The sequence below is a fragment of the Anolis carolinensis genome, chromosome 2 (assembly GCF_035594765.1).
Source record: "Anolis carolinensis isolate JA03-04 chromosome 2, rAnoCar3.1.pri, whole genome shotgun sequence".
Classification (NCBI taxonomy): domain Eukaryota; kingdom Metazoa; phylum Chordata; class Lepidosauria; order Squamata; family Dactyloidae; genus Anolis; species Anolis carolinensis.
This window is the reverse complement of record NC_085842.1, coordinates 64705182-64725373: the sequence shown is the minus strand read 5'-3', so window position 1 is coordinate 64725373 and position 20192 is coordinate 64705182. Positions and strand designations below refer to the sequence as shown.

Genomic DNA, 20192 nt, shown 5'->3' with positions numbered 1-20192 from the left:
TCCTATGACGTTTAATACCAGACTCTCGCGCCCACTTCCTATTACCGTCTGTATCCCCTGTTAGATTAAATTAAAAGTAAATTAATATTTACTTTCAAAGAACAAGAAAAAGGATAAAAACCAAGCTACAAAAACCCCCACTCATTTAAATTTATTTGACCTAAAACAACTATTTTGAAAGAGAGTTTTAAAAATTAGATTTTTTTGCTCTATCAAATCTACAAGGAGAAATTTCACTCAGTAACCTTTATAGCATACTGATCAAAAAGAAAAAGAAACAAAAAAGAACAGAGTGACTGATAAAAGTTAGATATTTCAGATTGTTCAGTTGAACAAAAGACACTATCCTCCAATCAGAGTATGACATAAGACAGTTTGTGCAATCCAGTTTGGTTAGCTTTTTAATCCTCTTGTACTTCTCAAATATAGTTTTCAAAATAGATACCCTATTTGCTTCTGCTGCAATCCTCTGAACTTGACAAGAAAACCAAAATTCGGCAGGTGAAGATGAAAGATTCCTTTGTTTTATTTTCATTCTTTCTACACAGTGACCTTGTGGAAAACACTTAATGATTTCATTTTGCTTCCTCATCTGTCATCATGCCCTACAAAAAGCTCCCTGAGCTATAAATATCTCATAGAAAAGGGAAATTTTGTCCTTATACGCACGTTTGCCAGAATATAGCAAAATAACCCCTGAATACTTATTTCCATGATCAAGACTTATAAAATAATTGACCATTGTGATTTTAAAAGTATATGCTATTCAAAGAATGTCACTCTTATTTATCCACAGCTCTCCTAAAAACAGATTACAGAATTAAATTAATAATACAAATATAGCTTGTTCCTATCTTTCTTAGGCATAGTGTGTTCATATACAATGATATCAACTGCAGCTAGAACCCAGAGAACTTCTTATGATAAATTACCTAGTAATCTACTCTGAACATTTGTTTTCCCATGTACAAAATCTAATGATGCACAAAACCAATCCAAGAAAGAATATTCAATCAAAAACTTCCAAAAGATACTGGCAGTGGCATGGAAGAAAACAGCGAGAGCAATAAAGATTGGCACAGTAACTTACTTAGTATTTTCCAAAGTCTTCTGCATTTTCTTGGTCATCTTCTCAATGGCAGCCTGTCGTTTACTTTCAGGGAGAAGATCTATTTTGTTCAAAACCACAATCATTTTCTGGCAAGCAATCTGCCCAATCACCAAGCATTCTGCTGACTGAGTCTGCATCCCTTTTGTCACATCTATCACTAGCATCATCAGGTCAATGATTTGGGCACCTGTAAGAAAAAATAGAATACAGTCACTGACAATTTTCCAAAGAATGAAATATTGGTTCTTAAAATACGTAACTATGAATAATAACTATATTTGTTGCAGCCATAGTATACCTTCTAAAACAGTCAAGGATTTTGAGTGCAAGAAGAAAGTAAGAAAAAACCTCAGAAATCAAGAATTCCTACATGTTTGCTCCAAAAGGCCAATTTCAAGTTAAAAAAAATCTAGAAGCAGTTTCTTTAAAAACGCACCATCATTCTAGGATTCCTTCAGCTCCAACTTGAAAAAACTGAAATATTTTAAAAATATGAACCTAAAAAAAGATAAGGTGCTACTCCAAGTTTTTTTTAAATACAATATAATACAGTGCTTCAAAGCAGATAACACAAGCATTTTGACTCACAACTGAGAAACATGCCATGATAATCGTCTACTTATTATACTTAACTGAAATACACAGCAAAATGGCAACAACTCAAGTATAGCTCTATAAGCCCTCATTCTAGGTTATTTCACATCTCTCTCTAGTGCCTTCCCCCATCCAATACTATCACTATTATAACAGATTTGTGTGTTAACAAAAGGAATCAGACAACATCACTGAACAACAGACATGGAGATTTTGAACTGCATAGTAGTTTTTCAGATAGATTCTAACCTGTATACTCAAATTCTTACTGCTTTGTTTGAACACAGGTCAAAAGCAAAATCATTGGCCCAATTCAGAAGTAAATATGCCAAATGAATAATCTGAAATCGCGTGAATCTTTATCCTGATGTTTTTCAACCTTGGCATTTTATCACAACCAGTGACCTTCCCATTCTATTCCAAAAAGGATTCTGTGGTTAATGAATTCAGAACAAGCCAGGCTCTCAAATCACAGTGTGGATTTCTTTTTAAGATACTGGCTTGTTTCAAAACAAGTGACAACAGAGCTTCCGACACCAATGTAATGAATCATAGTTTCCCACGAATTAGGGAAAGAAGGGAAAACATACACTACATTCATTAGTATCTTCCATCAAACAATCTCTAATAGCTTTTTGGGAGGGAGCAAGGTTCTGGTGCATGTTATGACCTCCCAGCTCCTGATGTTCCAGGATGAATAACCTAGATGCATTTCAGTATAGCCTGTTTATGGAATAGAAGAAAGACATTTGGTCATCTGCATAGAAGACCTATGTCAGGAACTGGAAAGGGGGAATGTGACCCACTAGTTCTGTTGAACCTCTGAGCTGGTTTTAATACCATCAACTAAGGCATCCTTCTGTGCCACATGTTCACTATTTTACTGTGGCTTTAGTCCTTCCTGCAGGGACGTACTCAGAAGGTGATGCTGGGGAATTCCTGTTCAATACCCTGGTCACTGATCTGCAGTGTTCCTCAGTTTTGTCCCCTAAAACTAGTGCATTGGCTGTGCCCATTCCTAGAGATGTCCAATCTGGCCCCGGTCTTTGAGAAATGACATTTCTGTAATCAAACCAAACAATTTATCATTTTCTGCTAAATCTATCAGTTTCAACAAAAATTTCTCCATAGTGGGTAGTGTTGAATTCTTCCATTTTAGTGCATACAACAGTCTTGGTGTTGTGATCATATAAGTAATTTCCCATGACTGTTTTCTTGGCATATAGCTCTAAAACCCATACTCCATAACACTTGTAGAACTCTTCTCCAACACATTTCAAATTATTTTCTTCTTATAAGCTTTTTTCAATGCCCAACTTTCACAACCATAGATGGAAATTGGAAATACAATGGCATTGATCATTTACTTGACCAAATTTTGATAGTGATTCAAGATAAAAACTCAGAATCACTGTCTCCAACATATCAAACATGTGGCTAACTTTGTATATGCATTTAATAGACTAGGAAGACTCCAAAAAGCATATTTCTGGTGCAAGAAGTTGGTTCTACCAATTAAACTGGAAATGAAGATCTATTCCTATCCCTTCTTGACTCTTCAATATTGAAAAATTAGCATAGCAAAACAAAACCAATAAAATTGAAGCAACAGTTATTAACTCACAGGTCTATGAAGTCAATTGATATCCCTCACATTTTTACCTGTATGCGTCCAAAGTGAATTTGATAGCTATTCCAGATAGAAAAGCAAATAAATGGTTGGTTGAAATCCTCAGTCTCATAAAGCTAAAAACCATCCAGCAATATTATACGAAGGATGCCATGGACATACCCATGCATTAAACAGCTAGGTCTAAGGAAGATAGGTCTTGATGGATATAAGTGAATTTGTTGTCAGAATGTCTTGCAAACTTTTCACAATGTACTGACAAGAGTTCTACCAGAAATCATATTAGTCCAAACCCCAAAGACCCAGAACAAGTCAGAAAAGCTTTTATGGATAAAAAGAAGATGCTATGGCGAAAAAGAAAAATTACTTCCATCACTGCCACAAAATAAACTTGATAAAGTCTCATACATGCCTGATACAATCACTTTTCCTCCATCCATGCTCCAATCATCTCAGAACTCATTTCATTTTCCCCATCAAGCAATAAAGAGGAAAATGGGCTCTGCAAAGCGGGAGAAAATGCTCAGGAGTAATCATGTTGGTGGCCCAGGTCATCTCCATATACTTCAGAGAGACGAACATTTTGATAGAAACACTAACCATACTAGCTGAAAAAGTCCCCAGATTTCAGGAATCCACTAGTCTCCAGGGCAGATTGTCCAAATAGATTTCCCATTTCTGCAAAAGAGACTAGCTACTGGGTATCTAAATATCAACAGAAAGTAGTCAACTCATGACAAGACAACTAGCCAAACCACCTTCAAAAATCACATTATTATCTCTAAATATCTCTAAAATAAGATAAATGTTGATATGCATACACTGGCTAAATCTCTATTCCTTTTTGTCTGCTTTATTGATAAAGGGTTAGCGATCAATCCCTCTGCTTCACATGACATTTCACAATCTCAAAAAAAAAGACCAAACATATTGTTTCCACTGTATGCAATGAGAAGAACCACACTGGGAGAAGTAACCTCACTGCCACCCCATAAATATCCTCATCTAAGACCAATGGCATTTTTAAAAATGGACATATTTAGGCTTTTTTTAAGTTGTATTTTATTTACCTGCTTTGACAACATTCCTAAGTCAAACATATTTATGAATCAGAAAGAAAAACACCAGAAAAGAAGGTAGTATGCTTTGCTTTTGGGGGGGGGGGGTGCAATTTCACCTATTAATGTGCCACATTAACAAAATAGAAAAATGAGATACCCCACATAAAATAGCATTATAAGGTCCTTTTCCATCTCCCCCAACCTCACAGCAGAATTAAACTAGCCTGTATTTGAAGGAACTCTGGACATAATTATACCTTAAATACTCATGTATAATTCAAGAAATCAAAAAACAATCCAAAAAACCTGAGCTAACTTATCAATCGGTCAATGTGACTACTGTACCTTAACCCTTTTATATAAAACAGGGAACCATTTCCTTTTCTGAGTAAAGTGATGAAAGGAAAGAAGACAACAAAGGATCCACCAACCTCCTCTACTTTCTTTGACATGGCATCGCTTCTCACCTTTTTGAATGTCTGATGCTTTTCTCTCTTGATGGAATGACCCTTGACTTATACACAGGTCATATGAAAATCCCTAACTTTGACCCCCATATCTGCCATTGACACACACACATGTTGATTTATACATGAGTATATACAGTAATTCAGTTTTAGTTTCAATGCTGAGTTCTGGCACATGTAATTACAGGTAACAGATTAGTGCTGAAAATTATATTGGAGATAGGACAGAAATGAAATGTACTAAATGGAGAACTCCAGATTCCCTGAAATTCATAGGGCTTAGAGACCTATGGGGCCCCTGGTGGCACAGTGTGTTAAAGCGCTGAGCTGCTGAACTTGCAGCCCGAAAGGTCCCAGGTTCAAATCCCAGGAGCGGAATGTTAGCCTGCTGTTAGACCCAGCCAATCTAGTAGTTTGAAAACATGCACATGTGAGTAGATTAATAGGTACCGCTCCAGCAGGAAGGTAACGGCGCTCCATGCAGTCATGCCAGCCACATGACCTTGGAGGTGTCTATGGACAACGCCGGCTCTTCGGCTTAGAAATGGAGATGAGCACCAACCCCCAGAGTCGGTCACGAATGAACATCAGGGGAAACCTTTACCTTTAAAGACAGAATGTGGTCTTAGAGATTTTTTTTTTCACGGAAAAACAAGAGAGGGAAATACATTAAAATTATCACAGTGGAGTTTACTGTGAATGTTTTCCCATTATTAGATTTTTACATACATGTAGTATCTTCCATATTCCGGAAAACAAAGTGATAAAAACATTGGACCCTACATACATCATTCCACTCTGGAAACACCACTGCAAGGTATAGTGTTGAATTACCATTTCCATGTAAAAGTAAGGCTCACAGTGTGCCAGATATATAAAAATAGATTCCTGAATTATATAAACTAGCTGACTAGCAAATCAAATTTATGACAATAAAAAGACAGCCAAAATAGACTGAAGATACTCTTCAGAGACTAAGGACTTAACGGGGGAATCAAAAAATTAAGCTACGTAACTACACAATATTATGCATACGATCTCATGTGCAGAAGACTTTTAATTCAGGTATGAAAACAGTATCAGAGCAGAAACAGTAGGGACATCAGAAACAATGACAGAAATAAAACAAGATGATGGTATCTAACCATAAACCTTCACAATTTGCTCAGAGAACGTCTTCCAAAGGCACTATGGGGAAAAAGAATAAAAAGAGTAACTGAACTGTTTCAGTTTTTCAGAGGATATTATTCCATACAGATAAAAAGTGATCTGAGAGATGAGAAAGTTCTTCAGAAACCACCAAAGGCAGACAAGTGGGACTCAAAATGAATCTGAAATAAGCAGACATGCAGAATACATGAAAGCATCACTGAACAAGAAAAGGATTATAATCTCATCGTGGATACAGCCTCCACGGATCAGATAGAACCAATTACAGATTAGGAAACTCTTCTATTGAAAAGAAAACAATCTACAGGAGGAAATATTTACATATGTTTTTTTTAACACATGAGGTGTTCTCCAGCGAAACCAAAAAATTCAGAGAGACTCAAAAAAACTTGAGTTAAGGATCATTCTCAATAATGATGATGTAAGATCATGCAACAGGATTTACTCCTTCTTAAAAGTAGAATAAGTCAAATAGTCTTCAAACTTCAAATATATCGAATACGGCAAAGGAATATAAAAAAATCCAAGATTTTTTCCTGTCTATAACGTAATATTGAAAAGGATTATTCAGAACAGAAAGTCAGCTGTAAAGTCATGGAACCATTTCCCAGCCTATACATGATTGTACTAACAAATAATTTGCATAATATGCAACTTAGGTTAATCAGATACAGAAAATTGGAATACGGCAGTATTACTGATGGCAGACATATTGCACAACCGTATGGATAGAACCAATCACATGATCCTCACACAACAGGCATTCTAGCTAAAGGACTAATTGTGAACAGAGATGCAACTGTGCTTTTGTTCAAAAAGTCAACAAGCCTTTAAAATTCAAAATACAACTCAGAACAGATCCATTCCACCAGCAGTATTTACAAGAAGACCTTTATAATTATCTGATAAGTGGTACACCAGTATTAAAACTGGACCTCTTACAAACTTCTTTTTTTCTCAGAAACCAAACAATTAATACTATTTTTATAAGCTTGCTACATTTAACAAGAATGGCTACAAACTCAAGGCATGCGTTGTACATCCAGGTGTTTTTATAAGTTGATGTGAACACCAAAGATGAATTTTCAGCTACTCATTTCAAAGCATATGAACTTTTGCCCCCTAAAAATGAAAACTAAAAGAGGTGCCTTGAATCTGGCACATGATCAGACTGTTCCATCAGTATCTATCAATATCAAAAACTGTAGATGCCTTGATCTCCAAACACAATAAAATTGAATGAGTAGAGGAAAAGGGAAGAGGGTCCAAGTGAGAATGAGTTAAGAGGTTTCACATGTCACAAAAAGATTGAACATTAAGCACAACAGTCTGACTACTCGCCTCTTTAAGCTACTGCTCTGTTCTTTTCTGTTTGGGTAATCTCTTTAGTTCACTTTGCACAAATAGCACAACCTCTCTTCACAGGCAGTGCAAATAGCAGAAAATGGAATTTAAAACGTAGAAATAAAATAATTGTGGGCCATGGGCTATAATTTGATTTCATGCTTTACAACAAAATGAAATAGCATTTCCTTGAATGTATTTTTTAAAATGTGCTTTTTACCATGTTAGGATTTCCTCTAGCACAGAAGAGAAAATGTACTGTTCTCAAGTATCACTCCTATTAGGGGGCAAAGCTGTTTTAATATGCACTTCCCATTCTGGGGAAGAGGAAATTCTTCAATTAATAAACCGGGTGGACTGAGGCGAGTTTTAAAAGATTTAATCAATTTCATCTGCACTTAGGATAAAAAGACTGACTATTCTACTTTTCTCCCCCTGCATAGTAAACTTTAAAAAAAAGAAAAAAAGAATCATAAACTAAATATTTTATTTTAAATTCTTTGAGGTCAGTATCTCCTGTTTCAGGAAATATTGTCTGTTTCATGCAGTGAGTATGAAACTTCCCCTTACCACTCCTTAACTTTTTTTTTTCTTTAAATCCCTATTCAGAACTACATAAATTATTCCCCATTTCATATATAGTAACACCTTGGGAGATACTGCAAGCTGTACAGGATTTTTTTAGGTACCTTGGGGGAGATGACAAAGTGAAGAAAGAAGATTTTTCCAGGATATGTAAACCTTCATTATCCTTCACAAAAGGGAGGGAGCCAAGTGCATGACCTATACATGGGGGAGAAAAAACTATTCCATAACCAATGCAAATTGTGTATCAAAACCGGATACCAGAGGTTTAGACAGACAACATTCTGAAAAGAAACAGAAACTCCCAATGTGATTCCAGCATCTCATAAGCATTTTGCAGTATGCTGTTCCATATGGAAGGTGTCACTAAACCCTGGTGGTTAGAGGTATGCCGTAAAGAACAGAGAATCAGTCATTCCTTAATTTTTCTGTCGCTTCCTATGAAAGCCTAATTTTAATTACAGTAGTAGTTGACATATTGGTTTAGAGAAACCTTTGAACAGAGAATTGCATACGTAGACATCATGAATAAGTTGAGATCAGGTTTTGGAGCCAAAGATGTAGATTTATATATCACTGTGGATAGGCTGTGGAGGTTGTTCAGGTCCTGAACCAGTGCTTGGCTGCTGTGTCGGACTGTATGAGGGTGAACAAATTGAAATTGAATCCAGACAAGACAGAGGTCCTCCTGGTCAGTTGTAGGGCCAAACAGGGAATAGGGTTACAGCCTGTGTTGGACGGGGTCGCACTCCCCCTGAAGACACAGGTTCACAGTCTGGGTGTTCTGGACTCATCACTGAGCCTGGAACCCCAGGTTTCAGCGGTGGCCAGGGGAGTATTCGCACAATTAAGACTTGTGCGCCAGCTGCGCCCATCCCTTGGGGAGTCTGGCCACGGTGGTCCACGCTCTGGTTACATCCAGTTTGGATTACTGCAACACTCTCTACGTGGGGCTGCCTTTGAATATGGACCAGAAGCTCCAATTAGTACAACAGGCGGCAGCCAAATTAATAACTGGGGCGGTATACAGGGAGCGTACTACCCCCCTGCTAAGCCAGCTCCACTGGTTGCCGATATGCTACTGAGCCCAATTCAAAGTGCTGGTCTTGACCTACAAAGCCCTAAACGGTAATGGCCCAATTTACCTGTCCGAACGTATCTCCTCCTATGAGCCATCAAGAACCCTAAGATCATCTGGAGAGGCCCTGCTCTTGGTCCCACTTGTCTCACAAGCGCGGCTGGTGGGAACGAGGGACAGGGCTTTCTCAGTGGTGGCTCCCCGGCTGTGGAACACCCTCCCTAGCAACATCCGACAAGCCCCAAATCTTCTGAGCTTTAGAAAAGCTTTAAAGACATGGTGTGTGCCCAAGCATTTAATGAATAAACATCTGAATTGTCAAAAAGATCTGAACTAAGGTTTACGCATGAGGTTCTGGATGAATAGATTTGATTATACAGTAGAGTCTCACTTATCCAACATAAATGGGCCGGCAGAATGTTGGATAAGCGGATATGTTGGATAATAAGGAGGGATTAAGGAAAAGCCTATTAAACATCAAATTAGGTTATGATTTTACAAATTAAGCACCAAAACATGTTATACAACAAATCTGACAGAAAAGTAGTTCAATATGAAATAATGCTATGTAGTAATTACTGTATTTGCGAATTTAGCACCAAAATATCATGATTTATTGAAAACATCGACTACAAAAATGCATTGGATAAACCAGAACGTTGGATGAGCAAGTGTTGGATAAGTGAGACTCTACTGTATATATGCTTTTAAGTTTTATAATGTACTAGCTGTGCCCGGCCACGCGTTGCTGTGGCGAAGTATGGTGGTATGGGAAATAAAGTATAGAGGAATTGGTGGTAGTTAAGGTAAAGGGTAAAGGTTTTCCCCTGACATTAAGTACAGTCATGTCTGACTCTGGGGGTTGGTGCTCATCTCTATTTCTAAGCGGAAGAGCTGGCGTTATCTGTAGACTCCTCCAAGGTCATGTGGCCAGCATGACTGCATGGAGCGCCATTATCTTCCCGCCAGAGCAGTACCTATTCATCTACTCACATTTGCATGTTTTTGAACTTTAGGGTTCGCAGAAGCTGGGGCTAACAGTGGAGGCTCTCTCCACTCCCTCAATTCAAACCTGCGATCTTTCAGTCCAGAAGTTCAGCAGCTCAGCGCTTTAACACACTGCGCCATCAGGGGATATTATTTCCTAAAGCTTGTGAATATACAATATTTCGGATTTTTTGGTCTGTTTAGGCAAGTATGAGTGCTGCAATTAGGGAAAATGATTAGCATGTAATGGCCTTGCAGCTTTAAAGCCTGGCTGCTTCCTCCCTGAGTGAATTTTTTGTTGAGAGGTGTTAGCTGGCCCTGATTGTTTCCTGTCTGGAATTCCCTTGTTTTCAGAGTGGTGTTCTTTGTGATATTTTATGTGCTTCTACTTTCTGTGGCCCTCAGAAAACAGAGGATTTGCCAGACTTTGGTGATGGGAAGACTTTGTTGGGAGGTGTTAGCTGGCCCTGATTGTTTCCTGTGTGGAATTCCCGTTTTCAGAGTGTTGTTCTTTATTTAGTGTTCTGATTTTAGAGATTGTATTGTTCTGTTTTATTATACCACAGTAATGTTTATATATTCTGATTTTAGTGTTTTTGGATACTTTGAGTCAAATTGTATTCATTTTCACGGTTCACAGCAACAAAATAATAGTAATAATAATAACAACAACAATAATAATAGTAATAATAATGACTTTTGTAATACACACTGCTTCACTCCCTTCTCAGCTTCCTTTCTGGAAGAATCCTTTCTTGGGAGGTGTTAGCCGGCCCTGATTGTTTCCTTTGTGGAATTCCCAATTTCCCTGCTTTCAGAGTGTTGCTCTTTATTTACTGTCCTAGTTTTAGAGATTATATTGTTCTGTATTATTCTACCACAGTAATTATTTCATATTACAGTAGAATTTCACTTATCCAACATTCGCTTCTCCAATGTTCTGGATTATCCAACACAGTCTGCCTTTTAGTAGTCAATGTTTTTATAGTCAGTGTTTTAGATTCATTGTGATATTTTGGTGGTAAATTTGTAAATACAGTAATTACTACATAGCACTACTGCACATTGAACACATTGATAGGAGTCATCCCACCAGGTTTCAGTAATGCCTATGACATCATAAGTGTGGTGTTGTGCTAAATGTTGGCGTTAGTCTTGTTTATTTCCCATGCTCTGTGCATTAGTGTAAAAACATGTAAGCTCCTGGAACCTTCCCCTTAGCTTTTTATTTGGGATTATTGTGCTCTTGCTACTTGGTCTTTGTTGTGCTGGTGCAGCCCTCCATTTAGCCTTTTGGCGGTTCCCTGCGGTCATAGATAAAGTACTGTTCGCAAGGCTGTTACCCCCCTCCCCCAGTGGACCTAGTTTAAAGTGTGCTTGATGAAGTTTGCAAATTGTGGGTAAAAACATGTTTTCCTACTTGTGTGAGGTGCACCCCATCCCTTGTCAGTAGGCCATCCTCCTGGAAAAGTAGGCCATGTTCAAGGAAGCCAAAGCGCTCCTCCTGACACCATTTTCTGAACCAGTTCTGAGTTTAGTGAGTGGCTTATCATTCATGCAGAGGCTCTGATTCCCTTTCTCATCTTCCAAGAAATCTATTGTTAGGTTGCCATAGGTTAAATATCTATCACCACCTTTTTATAGAATCTATTACATTATTACACCCCATACATACACAAAAATGCTTCTTGCATAAATTCATCATCCATAAGATGCTGCATGTTAGTAAATCAAACTGATCCTAAAGGCATGATGTTGCTGTTCCTCTGCAGAAATCTCCTATCTGATGACCTCCTGCATCTCCAGCAACAATTCATACTGTAGTTTACTGAGAGGACCTTTTCACCTCAACACAGATCCACATAATTGGAAATCCAAAAGTCAATACACATCATAGATGGTAGAAATAAGTACGACCGGTGCATTGCAGTGTAAGTGCTGAATAAGCAATACCAAATGGCAGGTTATTTACATAGGAATCATGTTTATGTCTTAAGATATCCCTACTCCAAATAGTTTATAACCTAAAATGTTTTGTGAACTGCTTCACAGCAGACTTTACAAAATTTTATTTCCAGTAGTTGTAATATATTGTATTGTGCTCCTCCCATCTACAAGCCAAAAGCTGTTGTTCTTTATTTAGTGTTCTGATTTTAGAGATTGTATTGTTCTGTTTTATTATACCATAGTAATTTTTATATATTCTGATTTTAGTGTCTTTTAATACTCGGAGGCAGATTGTATTCATTTTCATGGTTCACAGCAACACAATAAAAATAATAATAATAGTAATAATAATAGTAATAATAATGACTTTGGTAATACACACTGCTTTACTCCATTGTCAGCTTCCTTTCTGAAAGAATCCTTCCTTGGGAGGTGTTAGCTGGGCCTGATTGTTTCCTTTGTGGAATTTCCAATTTTCCTGCTTTCAGAGTGTTGCTCTTTATTTACTGTCCTGGTTTTAGAGATTATACTGTTCTGTATTATTCTACCACAGTAATTATTTCATATTACAGTAGAATCTCACTTATCCAACATTCACTTATCCAATGTTCTGGATTATCCAACGCAGTCTGCCTTTTAGTAGTCAATGTTTTTGTAGTCAGTGTTTTAAATTCATTGTGATATTTTGGTGGTAAATTTGTAAATACAGTAATTACTACATAGCATTACTACACATGGAACTACTTTTTCTGTCAAATTTGTTGTATAACATGATGTTTTGATGCTTAATTTGTATAATGATTACCTAATTTGATGTTTAATCGGCTTTTCCTGAATCCCTTCTTATTATCCAACATATTCACTTATCCAACGTTCTGCCGACCTGTTTATGTTGGATAAGTGAGACTGTACTGTATATTTATAATCTTATATTATCTGCTTGGAACTGGATTATATGAGGCCCCTTCTACCCAGCTGGATAAAATGCACACTGAAGTGGATTATATGGCAGTGTGGAGTCAATATAATCCAGTTCAAAGTATATAATATAAGATTATAAATGGGTTATATAGCTCTGTGGAAGAGCTTTGAGTCTACACTGCCATATAATAAAATCTGATATTCTGTATTTTATAGTCAGTGTGGAAGAGGCCTAACTCTGCCTGTCCCCTGGGCTGAGTTGCTTGCTAGGAGACCAAGTGGGAAGAGATTAGTCCTCTAACTGGCAGCAATTGGATAAAACAATTATTCCTTTTCCTCTAATTAGGACTTTATTTTTCTTTTCTTTTTGTTGTATCAACCTAGAGGCGTGGATGATGGGTTGTGTTGTCAAATTTCGAGGTTGGGGGGCCTGTAGTTTTGTTGTTTTGTTGGTAGCCATGATGCCATCACTCATTTATATATATATAGATATGTATATGTACCGTGTTTCCTCGAAAATAAGGCAGTGTCTTATATTAATTTTTGCTCCCAAAGATGTGCTAGGTCTTATTTTCAGGGGGTGTCTTATTTTTCCATGAAGAAGAATTCACATTTATTGTTGAACAAAAAAATGAACATTTATTATATATTGTACAGTAGTTGTCATCACAAACCACCATAACCAGACAAACTGTGAATCCTATCAAGAATTTCTTGTTACTATCATTATTTACAACTGGTATGTACTTTTACCAATCCTGCATGTTCTGGTTTCTGTTTGGCAGGCACTGGGCATGCTTCCAAACAAAAACTTTGCTAGGTCTTACTTTCGGGGGAGGCCTTATATTTAGCAATTCAGCAAAACTTCTACTAGGTCTTATTTTTTGGGGATGTCTTATTTTTGGGGAAACAGGGTATGTATAATTTTAGGACTTTGAGAATCTCTTCATAAAAATGAAATGTCTTTAGAAGCCCCTCATTATTTTAACTACAGCTCAATATCATAATCTCTTGGAGAAACCCAAGCCAACTCTCAAGGAGTCCCAGGATTCCAGGTAATCCTGGTTAAGAACCCTGATTTTGGTAATCATTCAGGAGGCATTACAGAAACCTGCTTCAGAAACTCAGACTCACCACTGACACCAAAAACTGAACTAAAATGTCCTCACGCAGCTTTCATATGCAATTTGACAATACTTGCATTTCAGCTTTCTGAGGACTGGCACAATTTACTTAATTACTTGATATTATGGTCACATCTTTTCATTCAGCTGTGACAAAAATTCAAAATTGGTATTTCTAGAATGTTTGATCGCTTTACCCCACTATGACAACCAGCATACTCACCATTTTGACATAGTAAGGGTGAAAAGCAAACTGTTACTGCCTATAATTTAAAACCAAAGCAAGCATTCAAGTCATGTCTTCTCCTCCTCCACCTTCTTCTTCTTCTTCTTTTATTATTAAAACTAATCATGCAGCAACCACCACTTTTCACCCTCATGATGTGTCTTACATATAGAGATGTTTATGGATCTGTCATATCAATAGGAGAAAGTCAGTGGAAACACAGTGATTGGTTACACGTGAATCAGAGATAATAAAATAAACAATTTTCAAAAGAATTTTCAAATCCCAAAACAATTCCTTTCAAAAAGCCTACATAAAAATATTATAAATACCTCTAATTATATGTTAACAATAGCTTATGGAAATAGGAAATAGCATGATGATGATATGAAATAGCATGATCAGCCCTATACTTCAAATGATACACATAGATTGCTCTCTCACACATTCTTTTGCTATCGGTGTATTATCTCGTTTTAAATCAGATTAACCTCTTGTTAACTATATTCCTACATATGTCTATCATCTCAATAAAAAGAAAATCACAATAAAAGTACTAAAAACAGCATGTGCCACAAGTCTCACATACCTTTTTAAATAGAAGTATATAAGTAAAATAACACTAGTTTCAGTTTTAAAAGGGTTTTGAATTCTAACCATGATATGCCAATGCTATCAAGCTACAATGGACTTGGTTCATTTCAACTGCACCTGTCTCACCTATGCATTCTCATAACAGATTAATAAATTAAATTTGGGGAAGGATGGCTGTAAATGGAAGGGGCAAAACATAGGATTGAAGAAAAATAAAGATATTCTAAATCAGTGATTCCAAACCTGTGATCCACGGACTACTAGTGGTCCCCTAGAACTAAAATATGATCCGGAGCCTCATAGTTACTACACCACTGCAATGAGAGTGACTGGTCTCGCGAAACCCTCTTATAGGCTGACTACCCACGAGAGGCGTGACAACAAGCCTTCTGATTGCTGCTTCTCCTCCTCCTCTGTAGCACCTGGAAGCAGGGGCACCTTAGTGCCTTAATTTTTAGGCCTGTTCCTGGGGTTATTTGGGATGCTGATTCAGAAAATTGCATTGGATAAACCACATCAGCTCTAGATTATTAAATATGTTTTTTTGTGGGCAAGCAGATGGTCAATACTGGGTGGCATATGTTCTGTATCAGAAACTAGAGCTGATGTGTTATATCCAATGGAATTTTCTGAATCAGCACCCCAAATAACCAAACCAAGTCTAAAGTTGACCAAAACCTGATTTGTAATCCTTTTGGTACTAATGTTGGAGGGTGGTCCATAGTCAATGTAGTGCCTGGTCTAAGTGGTCCCTGGTCAAAAAAAGATTGGGAACTACTGTTCTAAATCAGTACCTCCTTAAGATGATAGTGTGAACACAAGTAAGCTCAAGGCAGGACTTCTGCAATGCACTGTACATTGGGCTATTTTTATACCAAGTTCTGAAATATCAGTTTGTACAAAAAATGGTAGTCGTACTGGTTGCTAGTCATGTTACCACATCATATACTTTTGTTGCAATCCTATGTTAGGTGCTACTCACCTCTGTAGAACTTATTTGTTAGGTATATATGCAAATGAATATACTGTTAATTCATTTATTAGTTCCTTTGCCACAAAGCCATCTAGAAGGGGGGAGGTTTGCATAACAGGAGAGGAACAGGCAGGTTTCTGTGGATGTACAGAAGACCACTCAAAGAAGCATGGTTACAGGCAAGCAACCTGTCCTTTTTCTTCATGGTCTCTGTGGATGTACACACATAGAGACTAGCAAGTTACTCTGCTTGTGGTGATTTCAACTGCGAGTGATTCTGGAGGTTCATTCAAAGGTTTTTAAAGAGTACTTGGTAATTTAAAGGAAACAGCTAAAATTAAGTGATTCATTAAGTCCCTGGGGGGGAAAGGTTTTAAACTTAAAGATCCAGTACATTTCCCTTTGGGATAATAGTTTTTCCAAGTCTATATAAGGCTTTTGAGTAATGCATTCCAGAGCACAAAATTTAAATGAGGTAGATGAATGCTTGTATTGAGTGAAGTGTGAATATAAAAGAGATTCTGTAGATAAATTTTTGATTCTGGATTTGTGTTCAGAGATTCTGATTCTCAGGGGTCTGGTTGTCTTTCCAATATACCAGAGATCACAGTCACATGTCAAGAGGTAGATTACATTGCTGCTATTCCAAGTGGAAAAATGTTTTAGTGTGGTACCCACTTTGTTCCTATGATTATATATCTCCTTGGTCTTCCAAGATTGAGGACAACATTTACAGTGACAACAAGGATAATGGCCTCTCAGGGTGCTCTTCGGTGTACTAATGGGAGTGATCACCACAAGCAGAGTCACTCAGTGTAAGCAATTAGGCACTATGTAAGTATAATACTATTATATGGGTTACTTTTACTTCTGTTAATACTGCTGGTAAAATACTTGTTACTCTATGTTTTGTTTTAGATATAAGTTCATTGTTGCTGAACTCCTGAAGAAGGGGATTTTCTCCCTGAAACAGGGTACAAAAATACCCGGGACCCCTGTAGACTTGGGACTTTATTTGGACTTTACTTTCGAAGACTTTTTTGAGAGCGGTGCTCCATCATTATTTTTGGAAGATATTTTCATTGACTATGTATCCCTGAAGCCTATATACATTGGATCCAATATCAGACTTGGATAACTTTTGTGTTAGAGCTGTTGCTCCTTGTCATTTTGTCTGGTACTGTCAAATTGAGCTTTGTGCGGGGAACTTTAATAATATTATATGTTATTTGAACATATTTTCTTTGTACATAGACTATCTTGTGTTTGTGTAGATACTTTACAAGTATTCTGAGATTTTGTATAGGAGTAGGACATAGAAAGCATAAGCAAACTGTCACTTTAGCTGTGCCAATTTTATACTCTTGCTCAGTCTTGGGAGGAAAACATGGCATTTGTCTTCCAGAGGTTGCACCTTCCCTCACATCAAGGCATGTAGATAGTGACAATAGCAGCAAAATGAGCTGTTCTTGCACTACCGTTATTCGGTTGCTGTGAGTTTTCCAGGCTGTTATAACTACAGTTATTCCTGTCAAATTAAAATCCCCACAATGTTGGCATCCCTGAGAAAGTGTCACTCCTGAGCACAATGCTCCATGTGAACTCCCACTGCTGTCTAGAAGAAATTACAATGGTAAAAACAGCAGTAGTACTTATTTATTTATTTAGTGTTTCTTTAACCTGTTTCAAGAGTAGGAAAAGTGACTACATTTGCCACTATTACCTTGTTTTCAAAGAGCAGCATGCGGAGACAGGGGAGATTTAGGTTGAAGGCTATTCTGCAGATAGTGAAAGTGACAGGAGTACTTCAGGAGTCCAGATGCTCCTGGCTGCTGCTGCTATTTTCCTATCTTGGCAATTCAAAAAGGCATTTTGTCACTCTATGCAAGAAAGTAGTACAAATTTTTAAACTGTGTATTTACTGTGATACTGTTATGTTAATTTAACCTGCTTATGATTGTTGGCTATATATTATGTCCTGTCTTTTTGCTTTTGCTTATGTATGTGTTATGAATTAATTTTCTTGTAAGCCGCCCCAAGTCCTTTAGGAGATGAGGTGGGACATCAGGTTTATTATTATTAAAGCAGTGATTACATTTTTTTATAAAAGTTTAGGTACAGAATTAACTCTTTCCAAAACAAAAGAAACCATCTTCTCTGACTAGTGGTAAAAGGTGAGAAATTAGTCCACCCTAGGAGAACCCCCCTACTTTCTACATTGTGACAGCACTTCTGACATTTCCGAAAGTCTGGACAGGAAAACAACAATGGCATCTCTTTAGCACTTCCCTTCAAAGGAGCACTGAGACAGTAAAAGAAATCGATGCTCTTTTTAGGTTATCCTGGGATGGACAAACCTGTCATCTTTCAGCACCCTACTCAGAGACGGGGACAAGATATAGTGCTTACACTATCCCATGAATAAATCAACCAGGTTGATGGGGTTGAATTTTTTACTCAAGTTTCTGGACTTATATATGAGGATATAATGTTCTACCATTAGGTTAGGATCATCTAGAAGGGCTCTGCCCTAACACCCCTGCCCCGACGTATCAGAAGTATCAGTATGAGCTAAACAGGATTTGTTACCCAACTGTTGGTGGTAGTAACTAGTGTTTATTAGGGGAAAAGTTTTTACAATAGGGCAAAACAATAAGATGTGTTTTATCGTGAGATAATTGGTCGTCTACAGAGACGTTGCCCAGGGGACGTCTGGATGTGTTACCATCTTGCTAGAGCTGATAGACCAGAGTTCACCCCATCTTGCGGATACAAACCGGCAACCTTCAGGTCAGCAACCCAACCTTCGGGACAGCAGTTCATCCAGCACAAGGATTTAACCCATTGCACCACTGCAGTTCCAAGGAACGGTAAGATAAAGCCTCAGGGAAAATCAGGTAGAAAAAATAACTTCCTCAGAAACCATAGAAATTAAAAAGATGCAGAAAACACAATTCAGAGTAAAGTCAAACCATTTATATTATATTTGTAGAAACAGTAAAAAAAATGACAACTCACCACTGTTATTTTAATTACTTTCTAATGTGCTTTTTTCTCATAGGATTGGTATCAAGAAGTCCAATCAGTTCACCTTTAAAATACAGCCACCTACATTCAAACCTTGCTTTGATGGTCCGGAAAAACAAATAAAAACTCAGCACACCTTCTCAAACAGAAAATGTGGCATATTCGCAGAAATGTAGGATCGCCCTGTGGCCTGCTGAGTTGGTACTGAATATTCAATAGAAATGTGATTAGTTCAAGCTTCGGTCTTCTTGTTGGGAGGTATTTTGTTTTGGTATCAAGGCCATATGTGCACATGCAATGCTTTGGAAAATTAAATGTTATTTAGCATTTAACCTTGGGCTTGCACATCTGACCATAAATGGCATCTGTGACTCAGTAGACCTTTTTATAAAAAGAGATCTGAAATGCAAATAAGATGGAAACGTCTAATTTTATAAAATGCATTGACTTAATTTAAATCAGATTTATGTATATTGTCTGCAAAATTTTCTAATACATGTTTACAGACAAATATGATAGACCATGTGTAGTTAATAAATTCTAGGTAAAGTAGTAAGGAAGAATCTCTTGCCCCAAAGTGCTTCCATTTACCACAAAGACGTCCCAACACCACAAGTTAATGTCATCACAATGACAAGAAATCCCACACCGGGAAGCGCAAACCTCAAGATCCATCATGAAAGGTGAGGAACTAGAGAAGTCCCAAAATAAAAAAAATCACCTGAGACTTGCATATAATCTGAGAGTGCTTATCTGAGAATGCTATCCTTTGTATGTTTTAGCTATATTGTATTTGTTTTAAATTGTAAGCTTCCTTGAGTTTCAAATGATTCTATGATTCTATGAAAGGACAGGTTGCTTACCTGTAACCGTGTTTCTTCGAGTGTACTCTGTGAATTCACACTAATGGAGAAGGCTGCGCCTGCGCAGGCTCCAACGGATACTCTTCCAAGCTAAAGTTTGAAATTTGGCGGTAACCCCGCTCCTCTCCCCAGAGGGTATAAAGGGCGCCCTCCGCGCTCGCTCTCCAGTTCCTACGCCGCAAAGGCGACGAGAAAGGGAGAGGTTTGCATGTGGGGAAGGAAGGGCGGGATTGTGTGAATTCACAGAGTACACTCGAAGAAACACGGTTACAGGTAAGCAACCTGTCCTTTTTCTTCGTGTACTCTGTGAATGCACACTAATGGAGACTAGCAAGCTGAGGTGTAGGCAGGTGGGATAGCAAACCCAACAACGAGTTAAAATAAAGGCTGAATGACATCGGTGAACTTGTAAGAAAAGAACAGAAAAACTGGCTCTGAGTAAGGCAAGTAACGTTAGGAAAGGCAGGAGGAAAGGATAGACCTGGCGAAG

At 37.6% G+C, this 20192-nt stretch overlaps 1 protein-coding gene across 2 annotated transcripts in view; it reads right to left on the bottom strand.

Moving 5' to 3' along the window:
* The window catches only part of eefsec (eukaryotic elongation factor, selenocysteine-tRNA specific), a 241221-nt gene that overhangs the window by 172702 nt on the left and 48327 nt on the right, over positions 1-20192 (bottom strand). For both annotated transcript variants that reach the window (XM_062969818.1, XM_062969819.1), the window contains exon 2: positions 1091-1298. In XM_062969818.1, the coding sequence (XP_062825888.1) occupies positions 1091-1298 (208 nt within the window). The remainder of the gene's footprint in view (positions 1-1090; positions 1299-20192) is intronic.